This window comes from Eurytemora carolleeae, unplaced genomic scaffold, assembly GCF_000591075.1.
Source record: "Eurytemora carolleeae unplaced genomic scaffold, Eaff_2.0 scaffold65, whole genome shotgun sequence".
NCBI classification, from domain to species: domain Eukaryota; kingdom Metazoa; phylum Arthropoda; class Copepoda; order Calanoida; family Temoridae; genus Eurytemora; species Eurytemora carolleeae.
The window spans coordinates 419,655-435,617 of NW_019396032.1; the positions used below are offsets into that span (position 1 = coordinate 419,655).

General features: G+C 31.9%; 1 protein-coding gene across 2 annotated transcripts; it reads right to left on the reverse strand.

The window, feature by feature from the left end:
• Positions 1–18: 18 nt before the first annotated feature.
• LOC111697002 (uncharacterized) lies at positions 19–12,486 on the reverse strand. 2 transcript variants are annotated; one of them, XM_023466857.1, is made up of 14 exons: positions 12,384–12,486; positions 11,962–12,087; positions 11,383–11,501; positions 11,157–11,249; positions 9,805–9,962; positions 8,648–8,745; positions 7,969–8,044; positions 5,562–5,623; positions 4,469–4,522; positions 2,570–2,621; positions 1,898–2,018; positions 1,000–1,105; positions 687–741; positions 19–273 (listed from the first exon to the last, which is right to left on the reverse strand). In XM_023466857.1, exons 1-14 carry the CDS (start codon positions 12,428–12,430, stop codon positions 166–168), a joined length of 1,275 nt encoding a protein of 424 aa, XP_023322625.1. In that variant the 5' UTR covers positions 12,431–12,486; the 3' UTR covers positions 19–165. The 2 variants fall into 2 exon arrangements, with proteins under 2 accessions (XP_023322625.1, XP_023322635.1); XM_023466867.1 differs by having other exon boundaries at positions 11,962–12,084; positions 12,384–12,455.
• Between the last annotated feature and the right edge of the window lie 3,477 nt (positions 12,487–15,963).

Genomic DNA, 15,963 nt, shown 5'->3' on the forward strand with positions numbered 1-15,963 from the left:
AAATCAAGTGTGTCAAGTTGATCAATTGAACGTTTGTCATTTTTTTTAGACAAAGTGAATTGAAGCAAAAAATAGAAAACTCCATTCTAACTCGATTTTGTATTCTAATTACTCCTTCAATTTAAAAAAAAGTTCTTAAAACCCTTATCCAATAGTATCCTAGATCTAAACAGTAAATGAAGTTCTTGAAAACCCTTCTCCAATACTGTCTAAGATCTCTGAGACTGTTTCCTCTCTGCTCGTATAGAATACATGGCACATACACATCTCGTTCTGGAACAAAAAAAATCAACTATTCGAAAGATCAAAGATCTAAAGTCAAAAGATAAAAATCAAATTTTTAGAAACAATCGGAGGAGTTAGAGCATGGTAGATTACAAAGGTTTTCAAATTTAAAATGACTCGAATTTTTTTTCTGGGATATTTCAGACTTTCTAAAATCATGGTCTTTGGTATTTTCAAATTATGTTTTTTCAAGAAAATTCAATATACTCTAATACAAGTTTAGAAGCTTTAAAGGAACAGTTTCAAAATGAAAGCGAAACTGAAAAAAATACCACTAACTGCCTTTCAGCTTTGGCCAATATTGGGTTAGAATGCGAAAAAAATTGATGAATATTGAAAGAGGTTTTAAACCTGAAACCATAAAAATGTCAAGGTTAAAAATACTAAAAACTTAATCTTACTTTAGCCTGGGCGATAAAAGCAAAATACTTCGGTAGTGCAATAATCCGCCCACAGCTGAAAATATATTTAATGAAGTAGATTTATTTAACACGAAATGATTTTTTTTATTCTGTATATATACCTGGATATATTAGGACAGCTTGGCTTAAAAATATATCCTTGGTTATGGGTCTGGATATATACCTTGATATATTAGGATAGCTAAGTTTAAGAACTATAATATCCTTTGTTATGGGTCTGGATATATACCTGGATATATTAGGATAGCTAAGTTTAAGAACTATATCCTTTGTTATGGGTCTGGATATATACCTTGATATATTAGGATAGCTAAGTTTAAGAACTATATCCTTGGTTAAAGGCCGGGATAGAACCAACTCTAGCTCTAAAAGTCGAAGAACAGCTGGATGCCCAACACCTAAGAAACGAAATTGAAGCACAAGAAACTATTTTGAATTATTTAAATCAAAATATGTTGAAATTTGAATAAGATGTAACAATTTAATTGTTTAATATTTAATCTGTAATTAAAGCTGTAATTTAACAGATTTTGACCTAAATAACATTTTAATTTTTACGATTTTTTAAACTTGTGAAAATATAAATTATTTTCGACCATTAATCCAATCTTTATGAGATAATCTTTATGAGACTTCTAAATCTGTCTTGATACTCTATTTACAGCGTTCTCATAAAGAATGAGACTTCATAGACGACGTCATGTGTTTGTTGTCTATTCTGAACCAATAGAAATTGTATGGCGGTAACATCTATCTTTCTATCTATCTCATTATCCAATCAGAGTTATGAATCATACAATCGGCGTTATATCAGTAAATGGAAATATTTACTTCTACTGAAACTATAGTGATTTATAGCTATATGATAAGGTCAACCTTTAAAAGTTTTATGCCTTTATTGAAGTACATTGCAGGTTGAGACAATTACAGGTCAAGCACTGCAGCTAGAATAGGCTAGGAACCAAGCGCTGAGGCTAGGACAGACTAAGAGTGCCGAACGCTACGGGTAAAACCAACAAGGTGTGCATTTTTTTACTTCAAGTTATAATTTTAAATAGCCTATTTACATAAAACATAGTAATTTTACATTCTGTTTTTGCTGCATAAACCACAACATATACAAACATAAATTTTTTTTAAATATCGTCTTCCTACTCTACAGTTTTATGGGGATTACTGTATGAAAAAACCTGTTGGAGTTTGATTTAGAACTGTTTGAATCCCGACTTCTATTTGATCTACATCTCCTCGCGTACCCAGGTTTACACTGCCCATGTACAAGCAGGAATATCCCGGTCCATCAGTGTACTCCTAATATGAGAATTGTTCCGGTATTTGAGTCTTGTGTGAGGTAAGACCTTTTCATGTTTTTAACAAAACTTTGGCAGAAGAATTAAATTTTTTATAGAAAATATTTGAAAATTATGAATATACAAATAAAATATGAAAAATACTCGATAAGTTTTATTTATTTGTGTGGAGTTTGAAGTGCTGAGATTAGCATGTTAATTCACAAACCCACGAAAACGACAAAAATCAATTGTAAGTTTTTTCCACAAAAAAATGCTTATGATATGTTTATTATTTGTTTCCCTCTAAGAGTAATTTTGCAAAAAATAAACGTGGATTTAATCCTTTAAATGTACTTTTATACAATTTTACGCACTACCTTTTTCCCTCTCTCCACCCTTTGTACCATATACTTTTTTGATGATTAAGTTACAGGTTACCCGCACAGAATTAGGCTTTAGAGACGACTGTACGGCATTTATACTGCCTGTTTCCTTGCAATTATGATTTTCTGCAACTGTAAACTTATTTCCTTCTGTGAAATCATTAAAAAGGCCATAAAAAGACTTTACCTGTTCATCGAAATCTTCCAGAGGGTTATACTCATCATCATCACTTCTTCGCCTAGTAATATCACATTTGATACCCAAAATAATTGTTAATTTGGTTTTCCTTGTTACTATTTACATTTATAGCATGTGTTTTAATGCAGAAAGTTCAAAATATGTTTGAAAGCTCAGTTAATTTTAGTACAGCTCTATTACAAGCTTCTGTCAATACAGGATCAGCCACAGGAGCTCCTGCAGTTTCTACAGCATCAGCCACAGGAGCTACTGCAGCTCCAAGAAAAACCCATGCTCAACCATTTGTAGCTTCATCAGCTGTAATATAACTAATACACCATCTTCTGCACACTCCTGTATGCCGAGTCCATTAGCGCCTGATCCAATCAGGGTTCAGTCATGTGTTTGTTGTCTATTCTGAACCAATAGAAACAGTATGGCGATACCATCTATCTTTCTATCTATCTCATTATCCAATCAGAGTTATGAATACTACAATCGGTTCTTTCAGTAAATGGAAATATTTACATCTACTGAAACTATAGTGTGCAGTTTCCCACGCCGCTGCACCTCTACTCCCTTAATACCTATTTCTGTTATATTTGTACGGGGAAAGGATGTGAGTGCTGCAATAATTACAAATTACTCCAGTTGTATTTAGCAGTGCAGTTGCTGTGAATGGCTCTGAATCAGATATTTATGATTTATATCATGTCATTTTTTGTTGTTGTCTGGAAAGAATTTAAAGCTTTGCTAATGTTAAAAAGTTAAAATATCCATTTTAACTTTGTTTGACGCAAAACATTTAAACCTTACGCTATCTATTCAAAAGGTACAGAAATGTACATGACAAAAACGGGGGGGGNGGTATATTAACATGATTTTTCTTTTTAAAAAATACTAACATTTTTTACAGAATATTTTTTTAAAATCTAAAGTTACTTTGTTATTTCCCCCTCACTCTTCAGTTGCGCTTCTGGGTTAGTAAGTATATTTTAAGAAGAACTTAAAATTAAAAAATCTAATTACTATAATTTTAAATAGTAAATTATAGAGTAACCTAGTTTAGTATTTACAATTTTGTAATATTCTTCTATAAATACCTGAAAAAAATAGCAAAACTTATTGAACACACAATTCTTAAAGTTTATATAAACAAATATTTACAGTACTAGATTTCATTTTCAGATAAGGAATAAGCGTGTATTTGCTTCAATTATAAATTGTTCTCTGCGCTTTATTTTTTACTAGCTTGGGAATCAAGCTTTGCCCGGAAACTAAATTTTCTATATTAATATCAGTCAACTCAGAATTTTAAAACCAAGGTAAGAACGTTTCTGTGGTTGGTTCTTAAGAGTTATTAACAAAGGAATTGAGTTTTTGCCACAAACTATGATTTTCTAATTTCAATATCGTTGCAACCCAATGTCGCAGATCTTTAATATTTCAAACTATGAATGCTATTAGGTCAAATAATGTAAGTTTGAAATATCAAAGGTTTACACCATATGGTTGCAAAGATATAGGTTTTACAAATACCGAATTTGTGGCAAAGACTCAATTCCAAATCGGTCAAGGGATTCATAAGTTAAATCGGACATACCAAAAACAAACAGAGATTACTACTTTATATATTACTAGTTTGAGAACCCGGCGCTGCCCAGGTTACTCATAATTATTCTCGCCGTTTACCCGCAATTGGTCGATTTTTCCGGGAAACTAAATTTTCGCTTTTAAGTCGACTTATCAGCTTTGAATCTTAAAACCAAACTAAGATCATTCCCGTGGTTCTCCCAAGTTCCTCAATCTAAATTTGAGGCAAATCGTTCAAACGAGTATGATCGGACAAACAAACATACACACGCAGATTACAATGTATAGGTTTATAATTTCTAGTAAAATTCTGACCTAATTCCTCTCCTAGTAAGAAAATAGCTTCTCTGCAGGTCTTCTACATTGATCCTACAGAACAAGGATGTAATTCAGAAACGTTAAAAATTCTTGTAAGTGTAAGATTTAAATTTTTTTAGACTGAGACGAATAATTATATAATACAGACCAAGGTTGTTTACTCTCGATGTTGGAGAAATGTCGTCTCTAAAGCTTGGACCGGTTTCATTTTATACCCACAAACCTTCTTCCTAAGCACACTGTCCCATAAATTGTGACGTCATCTACGGATTTTAACTGTGCGTTGCTAGCCTTAGAGACGACATTTCCCATACATTGCATGGAGCGCATCGAGAGTAAGCAACCTTTATATACAACCTTCATACAGACAGTGGTATCGAAAAAACTAAGAAATTCGTCTCGAAATTTCGGTAAAATGTTTAAAACATAATTATATAAATCATTTACAAAATACGAAAACCCTTGGCGACATTTTTCAATAAAAAGAAACAAAGAAGACGACAACCATTGCAATGTGTTTGGTTGCCAATCTAGTTATTTTCATAAAATCATTTTAAAAAGGTTTGACAAATATTACAAAGTCTATTTAATTTTTTAATGTATTACTTTGTTGTTTAGTATACTACAGTGTGTGTCGCACGAAACATGACAGACAGTTGGTGAATAATTTGAAATGTCTTTTTCTATGATTTTTAAGTTGTTTGATAGTAAAAAGACGAATAAAAAATAGTATATGACAGTCTTATTATAGTAAAATTGATTTCAAAGTAAAATATATTTTAGTAAAAGACTTTTTAACTAAATAAACTGCACAAAAAGTCTTCAATATCTAATATAGTATATGGAAGAAGACATTCAAAACTATTCACCAACTGTCATGTTTCGTGGGACAGGGTAAACCCAAATAAGTGAACGCTCATTTTTAATGTTTTCCTACTTTGGAGCATTTTTTCGTGGTAAATATATTTTCAGTTGTGAACCTCAGGAATATCGCTGAGGAGTAAAATAGACTTAGTTCTGTTTCTATATAATTTGAGATAAGTGAACAGTCCCTTTAATTTGAGATATGTGAACATTCCCTTTAATTTACCTTATTTGTTTGAGAAGAGGTACAACAGGGGAGAACAGTTCTAGACTGTTTATATTCCAAGCCTAGAAAAATAACAAAAACAGATTCCTAGTTTTCTTTCAAAACACGTGACCCTCAAATTGTATCACAACAGTATCCTTCTTCAAACGTTTACCTGAGTGACAACAAGGAAGATATCTTTGTTTTTTTTATATTGAAAACAAGATTGTATTGTTCATTTCCTTTTATTGAAAACAGGATTGTATTTTCCATTTCCTTTTATTGAAAACAGGATTGTATTGTTCATTTCCTTTTATTGAAAACAAGATTGTACTGTTCATTTCCTTTTATTGAAAACAGGATTGTATTATCCATTTCCTTTTATTGAAAACAGGATTGTACTGTTCATTTCCTTTTATTGAAAACAGGATTGTACTGTTCATTTCCTTTTATTGAAAACAAGATTGTACTGTTCATTTCCTTTTATTGAAAACAAGATTGTACTGTCCATTTCCTTTTATTGAAAACAAGATTGTACTGTTCATTTCCTTTTATTGAAAACAAGATTGTACTGTTCATTTCCTTTTATTGAAACCAAGATTGTATTATCCATTTCCTTTTATTGAAAACAAGATTGTATTCTCCATTTCCTTTTATTGAAAACAAGATTGTATTATCCATTTCCTTTTATTGAAAACAAGATTGTATTATCCATTTCCTTTTATTGAAAACAAGATTGTATTATCCATTTCCTTTTATTGAAAACAAGATTGTATTATCCATTTCCTTTTATTGAAAAAAGATTGTATTATCCATTTCATTTTATAGAAAACAAGATTGTATTGTCCATTTCCTTTTATTGAAAACAGGATTGTATTGTCCATTGAAAAACCGCAAATGAAAGTTATAAAATTCTCAGATAGACAAAAATAGTAATTTCCCAGAGTACTTTCCCAAAGGATTTTTTCCAAATGGCAACTTCCCATGGTTATTTTTCTATGTGGCAACTTCCGAAATGTGCAATTTCCCAAGTCTGTCTTGGCCGCGCGCAGCGCTCTAGCCGCGGCCTAACCTAACCTGTGGGAAGTTGCTGCTTGGGAAATTGCGCATTTGGGAAGCTGCCACTTGGGGAGTCTCCATTGGAAAATGTTTTTGGGAAAGTATGTATGCGTATTCTAACTTTTTTTGAGTATGTGTTTTCAAAACATTCTTGGTCACACCTGCTGAAGTTAAAATATGTACGCTTTCACACCCAATACACACCGACCTACTTTCACACCCAATACACACCGACCTACTTTTACACCCAATACACACCGACCTACTTTTAAACAAGCCTCGTAAAAACCCCAGTTCTGACGTAAGAGAAAAAAACACCAATCACAGCTAAAAGATCCACGTCATACTATGAACAGTGACGTGAAACGAGTGAAAGTGTGTGTGTAAGTTTTATTTCTTTAATATCTATATGGGTATAAGTTGAAACTATCCTTTTATATCAATCGCTTATATTATATTAAAAAGCAAATTCATAAAATATCATTTTATAATTGTTAATATTTCAATCTTCAACCAGGGTTACTCTATACATGTTTATGCAATTATTATATTAGTACATAATTAAGTTAATGGTATAAGTCCATAACATAACCGTAGTTTAAATATTTTCTGTAGTTAAAATATCTTAGAACATTGTTTTAGTTGTCGATACACTGAAATATATAAATAAAAAGAACATTCAATATCAAAGATTTTATAAAGTAGGATAGTTAAGAAAAGTAAGGATAAAAATTAGTTAAGGTTTAAATAAAAGAATCAGATAAACTGATCCCAGAGTATCAAAAGAACATCTATGTCATTTTCGCCGTAATTGCGTGGCAACGACAGATACCGGAAGTCGAATTTAAATATATTTTAAAAGAAGGTTTATGAATGATCAAAATTTCAAATATTTGTCTCCATCAAAATTCGATCTTCATTAAATTTTTGAAAATTTTGAAAATCCACGAAATTTTTTGTGAAATTCCGCGAATTTTGATTCTTTTAATTTATCCCCCCCCCCCCGCCTTGCACATGACGGAAAGAAATTAGGATAAAAAGTTTAAATTGTTCTCCCGGTATAAGTCGTTTACTCTACTAAAGTTCCATTGTGCATAATTTATTCATTTTATTAAATGTCAGTCATTCTATTCTGATAGATCATATACAATTTCTATATAAATTTTGTTCTTTTTAGTCTAGAACTTATTATACGTCAAAAGACAGTCAGAGAAACTGCCTCCAGCGTTACAAGTACCTAACTCCAACAAAAATGTCGCCACGCGCAATTTTGTCCAGAGAAAAGTTTACCGTTGTTGATTAAGTAATGGACAGGCAATTCTAAAAGGGGGGTACTTAAATTTAAATCTACCAGTCCCAGCTATATTACCTTTGTGACAGTTATTGATATTGGTTTTCCTTTTGATTCTTCCAGAAGATTGAATATTCTATTTAAACCCTGGCCACTGAAAAAAAAAGTTTCCAGAAATACTGAACGCTCCCTTAAGTGTTATTCTTCAATCTCGATTTTATATTTTTTCTTCTTGGATAAAAGATTTGAGTTCGATTTTTTTCCTCAACAAGAACACATTTTTAAATTGAGATATACAGTGATAACCAGAAAACAATGGAATAAAAAGACGATATTTATCAATACTTAAGTGTTTTAATGCTGATATAAAGCAAATATTGTTACTATTAACTTAGCAAAGGCTTTTTAAGTGAAAAGGGTCTATTTACACTGTACAATGGCTAAGTCTAATCTAACGTTCATTGAACTCGTTTAAATCCAAACTTGAGTTTAAAAGTAGTCTTGTAAATACCAAGGTACTTATTAAAGATACTCAGTGGCCGAATTTAAAGAATTTGAGCGGCGGATTAAATATGGTTGGTTCCACTTAAAATTGTATCAAATTTTTCAAGATTTAAACCAGCGCTTAATTTAAACCGGGTTTTGGCGGATTTAAACCGCGGCTTAAATTCTGTAAATTCCATCTCAGGGCTCTGAGCGTTATCAGTTAAAAATAAATAGATAAAATATTTTCAATGTTCATCAAAGTATCATCTACCTGTTCATTTGATTTATCACTAGTTCACCATTTATATGAGTTAAAGTATCTCCAATCTCAATCTTTCCATCTTCTGCAGCAACACTCCCAGGCAGAACCTTTTAATTATTATTATTATTATTATCATTATCATTATCATTATTATTTTTATAATCATTAATTTTATTTTGTTGACTCCAGAGATGAGATTTTAAAAGCTTAAACCAGAGTAAAATCCAGTCTTTGCGTCTGATTAGACCCAAGTAAAGCTCAAGTAAAGACCGGTTTTGGATGGCCTTAAGTTTAGTAAAAAACCAACCACCTTCAAGGCTTGGGTCTTCAGCAGCTGATGATAATAAATTTCGAAAAACGTTTATATTGGTACATTTAAAATCTCGAGAATTATTTGTAGTGTCAAATTAGATCAAAGGTTTAAAATAAATATGCTATGCAAATAATGTATCTACGTAAAGTTTAAATTTTCAAAATTTACATCTCCTTGTCAGAGCTGATCTGCTAGCAATCCATCTGCTACAAAGAGAAAGCTTTCTAAGTAGTCTCTAATTGGTCGAATCAGAGCCAATACTGACTTGGTTCTATCTGGGCCCAACTCGGGGTTTAGCTTTTAAAATCTCATCTCAGTGTCTAAATGGTTAATTTGCGGGCCTACTTTTCAAAGTCCTTAAAGGAAGCAAATGAATTTTTTTATTTCAAGGGACTGTAAAGGTAAATTTTAATCCTGACTATTTTAGGAGTTGATCTCGACCAATGTTAGTTCTATTTAACTGATGTCTCTGTCTTGAGAAATTGACTTAAAACCTCGTTCAAGTTATACAAAAACTCATATATAAGTGATATGATTTTCAAATCAAAAGTTTGAACAGATCAGCAAATACAGAACAAATCTGAAAATTAGGATAACCCAGAGTTGCCTAGGAATTTTAGGTACACTCAAACTATCATTTAAATATAACAGTTCTTATTTTTTTATGAATTTGATTGTTTTCGTCTGTAATACATGATCAGAATTTCCGCTAATGGCAGTGCAGTATCTGGTCACGTGGCTCTGTCTGTATCATGTGACCAGAATTTCCACCATCGGTTGAAAAGTATTACACAAATAAAATTAGTTGCACCGCTCTACTTTTTTTTATAAAAGATAATAATGATAATAATACCTTTGTAACAATTGGTTTCCCCGAGGCTAGAGTAACGAACACTCCGAGGTCTGCTGATGGTACAAGTAGATGGGTTTCCATCATTCCTGTCTCCCAGGATACATCTAACCAGCAGCTGTTCTCCAGGTTTATTTTCCACCTCATCCGGTCAGCTTGTTCTAAATACCATTTAAAGGGAATGTTCCATTGTTAAATTCTCAACGGTACCCTTTAAACTTTCATCTGAGCAACAATGGGGTAGATGTTGTCAATTTTTTCTATTTGAAATGCTGACAATATTCTACTTTGTGTCTGCTGCATGATTTCCCAAGTCAGTTTAATAAAGAAACCACAATTGTAAACTATAGTTTCTTCAGATAAAAAAACAAGACTATCAGTTTATCTTCATCATTTATTGTGCAGACTAAGGTTTAAAGGGTAACACTGTAAATTTTCAGACTAAGGTTTAAATGGTAACAGTGATAAATGTGCTGACTAAGGTTTAAAAGTTAACAGTGTAAATGTGCAGACTAAGGTTTAAAGGGTAACAGTGTAAATGTGCAGACTAAGGTTTAAAAGGTAACAGTGTAAATGTGCAGACTAAGGTTTAAAAGGTAACAGTGTGAATGTGCAGACTAAGGTTTAAAGGGTAACAGTGTAAATGTGCAGACTAAGGTTTAAAGGGTAACAGTGTAAATGTGCAGACTAAGGTTTAAAGGGTAACAGTGTAAATGTGCAGACTAAGGTTTAAAGAGTAATGTTGAAATCGGGCATGTCCCCTTGTAAATGGATTGTCATTTTGAATTTACAACACAATATTTAATTTATTTTATTTTACTATGACCTATAGATAATTCAATTATGAGTTACAAATTTTGATGCGAATCATTTTTCGATTTTTTTTCAACCTCATGATTAGTATTAAAAAATTAGAGCTAAATACTCCAGGACTAATTAAAGTATGAACCTGCTAGGTCTAGGATAGGTTTAGAGCTAAATACTCCAGGAATAATTAAAGTATGAACCTGCTAGGTCTAGGATAGGTTTAGAGCTAAATACTCCAGGAATAATTAAAGTATGAACCTGCTTGGTCTAGGATAGGTTTAGAGCTAAATACTCCAGGACTAATTAAAGTATAAACCTGCTAGGTCTAGGATAGGTTTAGAGCTAAATACTCCAGGACTAATTAAAGTATGAACCTGCTAGGTCTAGGATAGGTTTAGAGCTAAATACTCCAGGACTAATTAAAGTATGAACCTGCTAGGTCTAGGATAGGTTCAGAGCTAAATACTCCAGGACTAATTAAAGTATGAACCTGCTAGGTCTAGGATAGGTTTAGAGCTAAATACTCCAGGACTAATTAAAGTATGAACCTGCTAGGTCTAGGATAGGTTTAGGTAGAGCTAAGTACTCCAGGGTTGATAAGAGTAGGTTTTGCTGCAGAAGATATCTCATGAACAATCTACCTGTAGACAAATGTTCTTTTCATTATTATTTTTTTGGCTTATGTCGATAACATTTAAAGACTTTAAGAGAATTTTAAGGCCTTAATAATGTCTAAAATTTATGCAAAACTTACATCTTTTTTATTTCTTTTACCTTTTCCCTTGTTTGTAAACACCTCCTTCTTGTTTCTAGTATATTCAAAACATTTCCGTATTTCATATTTTACACTTCGACCATCATTTATCACTTCTTCGAGACTACTCCACAAATCTCTGTAATGAGAAAAATTAAAATTAAAATATTTTAAATATTGAACTAAATGTTAGAAAGATCCTTTTTCTTAACTTTGCGACAAACTCTAATTTTCTAATCCTGATATCTTTACAGTTTACAACCTTTTATATTTCAAACTATGAATACTGTTAGATAACAGGGACAAAGTTTGAAATATCAAAGGTTTCAAAGATTTGTAAGTATGTATTATATTTCAATTTATGTGTTGTTTGAAATAAATCTTTCAGGGAATTGATTCTTTGCCACAAACTCTGACTTTCTAATCCTTACTTCTTTGAAAGCTGAAGTCGAAGACTTTTGATATTACAAACTATGAGACCTTCTAGATCTTAAAGACAAAATTTAAAATAAAAAAGAAATAAAAAGTTGAGTCGGTCGAGTTTAATAGAGAAAATGTAGTTTCCTGGTAAATCGTTCAAGTGCGGGTAAACGCACTACCTTGGACAGGCAAGAAGTTTCTCCAACCCAATGCAAACCCTCTCCAGTATCCGTCCTTCCTCCATCTCCTCTCTCTCCTGGAGAATCCGTCCTAACTGTGCAATCAGATCATCATCCCTACTCCTACTAGAGAAGGACATCTTTAAAAAAAGAAAAGAAAATGATGAGTTGTTTCAATCTCAATCCTAGATCCCAAAAATGTCTAAAATGCAACTAGGATTGAGGAATGGGGATGCAATAGTTTTTGGCTGTGAAAAAATTGAAATTTTTAGAAACCTTTTACTGTACAATATTCACTTAAAATAATGTAATCTTTTTAAGCCAAGGAAAGTTGGGAAGTTAATGGGTTTGTAATAAATAAAATGCGCTTCATAGTATCCAAATAATCTGAAGGAGTAAGATAAATCCAAAAATAACCTAACCTCGCTAAATGGATGTCGTCTTTACCTCCCCACCGCTCAGTAGACATTTTCTATCTGAGAAATAAAAAAAAAATTTTAAGAAAATCTAATTTTTGAAACACAGAATCAAGACTCTTCAGAACTTTGAACTTGTTAATGAGTAGACTAAGTTCAACCCACTCTAAAAGTTGAATCAGGTTCGAGCAGGTACAAGATGTACTGTACATGCATTTAGTCTCATAACATACCTGTATGAACTACCCAGCGTAGAGTCGACCCGGCACGTTTTATGCAATAAATGTATCCGGAAAGATGACAGTGTGAGTTGAACGCGTTTTTTCTCGCGTTTAGATTAATCGTTGTTCAAATCTAAATTTAAATTTGTTCATTTAAAAAAAAGTTGAGAACTTCAGACACTGATTTGCACTATAGCAACAATTCTTACATAATACTAATAAATAGGACTCAGTAAGTAATTAAAAACTTAAACGCTTCCGTGTGTTGTTTTTTTATAAACATAATTTTTTTATTGTATATTACGAACAAGTCTCATCAAGAACTGATTGTTCAAAACGTAGTCTGAGATTTCGACGAAGAAATTAAGAGCGTTGTTCACATTTCCATTGACTCATGAAATAATAAACTTTCTGAACATATTATTTATTATCAAAATATTTGCATGATTTGACCTGAACAAAATTTGTAATTAAGAAAAATGTTAAAGATCAAGCCTTGAGAACTTTATTTCTAAAACTAACTAGATGTGTTAAGATTGTTTAATATTTTAGTTTCATATTTCAAACTTCTCTTTCTTCTTACATCAGTTGATGTATCATAAAGTCAAGGACAATTCACAGCAAATAAATATAGAGGTGTATACAGGATGGTAGGGGGGGGGGGCTCTGGACTCAGCCCCCCCCCCCCCTGGAATCAGTAAAGTCTATGGTTACCAGGGTGTTTACAGGCCCAAACCGGTGCTGAGCCTCTTCCTCCCCCCCCATGGAAAGATAACAACTTTAGGCCCCCTTCGACCAATCCGTGTATCCACACCACACAGGATTATAATTTTGAATCACTGATTCAAATCCTCATGAATCTTTAATTTTGAATCGGTGATTCAAATTAAAACCAGGTAATTGAGCGTTCTAGTTCTAATTCATTAAATTTGGTCCCCGTACACATTGTCTAAAAGCACATTCTATACTCATATTTTTCTTCCCCCAGAAATGGGATATTTTAAACAAAAAATTGAAAAACTTTTAACATTTCAAAACTGTAATCGGTAAAAGTTTGCTTTTACGAAACTTTTCAATAATATATTTCTAAGAGAAATTATTAGAGATTATTATAAGATCTTTTTTGTTTAGTTTTTGGTTCAATTTTCTACATATATCTATATATAAATTTGTCCTGTCTGGGTGTTTGTTTGTTTGTATCCAATAAACGTCAAAATGGCTGAACTGATCAGGCCCAAATTTTGTGTGGGACCTCACGTGGTCCCAGGGAAAGTTTATGAATGATCAAAATCTTAAATATGTGTCTCCATCAAAATTCGGTTTTCATGAAATTTTTGAAAATTTTGAAAATCCACGAAATTTTTTGTTTGTTTTGTTTTATGATGTTTACAATTGAAATAAAAGATGGGAACGAAGCGCCCTAAAAGGCTAGTTTTCATAATTTGGCATACTGTAAGGACAGCAAGTGTTTAGAGAATAAACAATTTTGAAATTTGTTAAATCTCAGATATTTTTAAACCTCAGAAAAGTCCATTCACTATTTTATGAAATATAATTTATCCAGGAAAAATTTAAATTTCGGTTTATAAATAGTTTCGATTCAATTCTGAGGAATAACCTTTTATGGAAAATAACTTTTTTAGAAAAGAGAGAGATATTCTTGTTTTTCTACATGATTATGGATAGTTTTGGAAACTAAAGTTGAACATTCACATTTGCAAGTTTTTCATTTATTATAATAACTTGTAGATACATTCAGTAGAAATAAGGAAAAAATTTCGACTCGTAGAAAACGATAATATATTTTCATTTTTACGTAAATATAATATATAAAGCGTATGTAAATCGAGAATTAAGAGTTTCTTGACAAATAGTACCTTTAACTAAATATACAGGGTGATGACGACCTAAAATTCATTTATAAACGATTTGAAGTTGTTCCGCGATTTAGGCAAAGAAGTAAAGATTACATATGGCAGGGAACTATAAATGTAAGAAAAAAAAGACTGAGTAAATTCCAAACAGTCGTCTCAGAAAAACACTGATGTCTGAATATAAGTTATTTTCCTACTGCTGGGATATTGATTATATCCTACCAGCACACTATTCACATATGCTTTGCCAGGTTGCAATTATGATCATTCAATAGAAACAAGGATGATGCAGTTTTAAATCAGTTTTACAGTTCGGCCATGAAGTTAAATTCTTTGCTAGAAATAATGGCATCTAGACTTATACAGGGTGTCCTTTTAACCGTGCCAATTTTTCAAATTGCTGTAACTTTGTTATTGTTTGGGATTTTTCCAACCTGTAAAAAAATTTGAGTTATCAAAATATGAACGTTTGATTGTATACAATGAAAATTTACAATTCTAATACCAAAAATTGCGCATATTCAGTTATCTTGGCTTCTTTAGAGAACACCATATTTGAATATATAGGGGGTCAAATAAAATAACTGAATGTAATCATATCAATTTGTCATGAAAGGCATTTGGAAGGCAGGGAGGGGGGGGATGGACAATATGTTAAACCTAGATAAATGTAATCATAATTGTATTTACAAAACGATTATGTTCCAGATAAACACTTGTTTTCTCCTCTAAATATAGAACATGAGAAGGAGAAATTTAAAGAGAGTGATCCGCACCAGATACACCCACTCTAATCTAAATATGAGGAAACAGGTCTAGTTTATGCTAAATTACTGTTGTGACTTTGTGACCCCCTTTTTATTCCAAAGTATGATTAAAATTAAATCAACAAAAACAAGGCAATTTTTTTGTTTGCTTGAATTTCAATGGTTTTGAATCTGAGGATGAATAAATTACATACCTAAACACAAACTTTAATAGAATACAGTTTGAAATGATGTACGTTCTGAAATGTTTTTAAAACAAGGCGCAAGTCAAGTCCCATCACTGCTGGGTCTACCTAATCGAACAGGATATCGAAGATAGAAAAATATGTCATTTTAATGCCGACACAAATAGGTTGGGCCTAATATTTTTGGCGTAAAGAAGGAGTTTTATCTTTTTTTTAACAGATACGCTAGAAAAGCTATTCTGTACGTCTGAATTGCAGTCTCGGAAAGATATTTTTCATCGTAATTTATTTTTAATTTTAATTCTAATCATAATTTAACATTTTACAAATGTCTTTATCATAAATGTTCCAACTTTTTTTAAAAAATCCGCGAATTATTTTTTTGAATATTTAAAAATGGATACAAATGTTACACATGTGAATACAGTTCTGGTTCTACACTCAATTATCGAGACTACCCTGTTTATACCCTGGTTCTACCTCCTATGCCTGGTGTGGATATGGCAAAGATTTTTGAGCACCAAGTATCAGACCTGGGC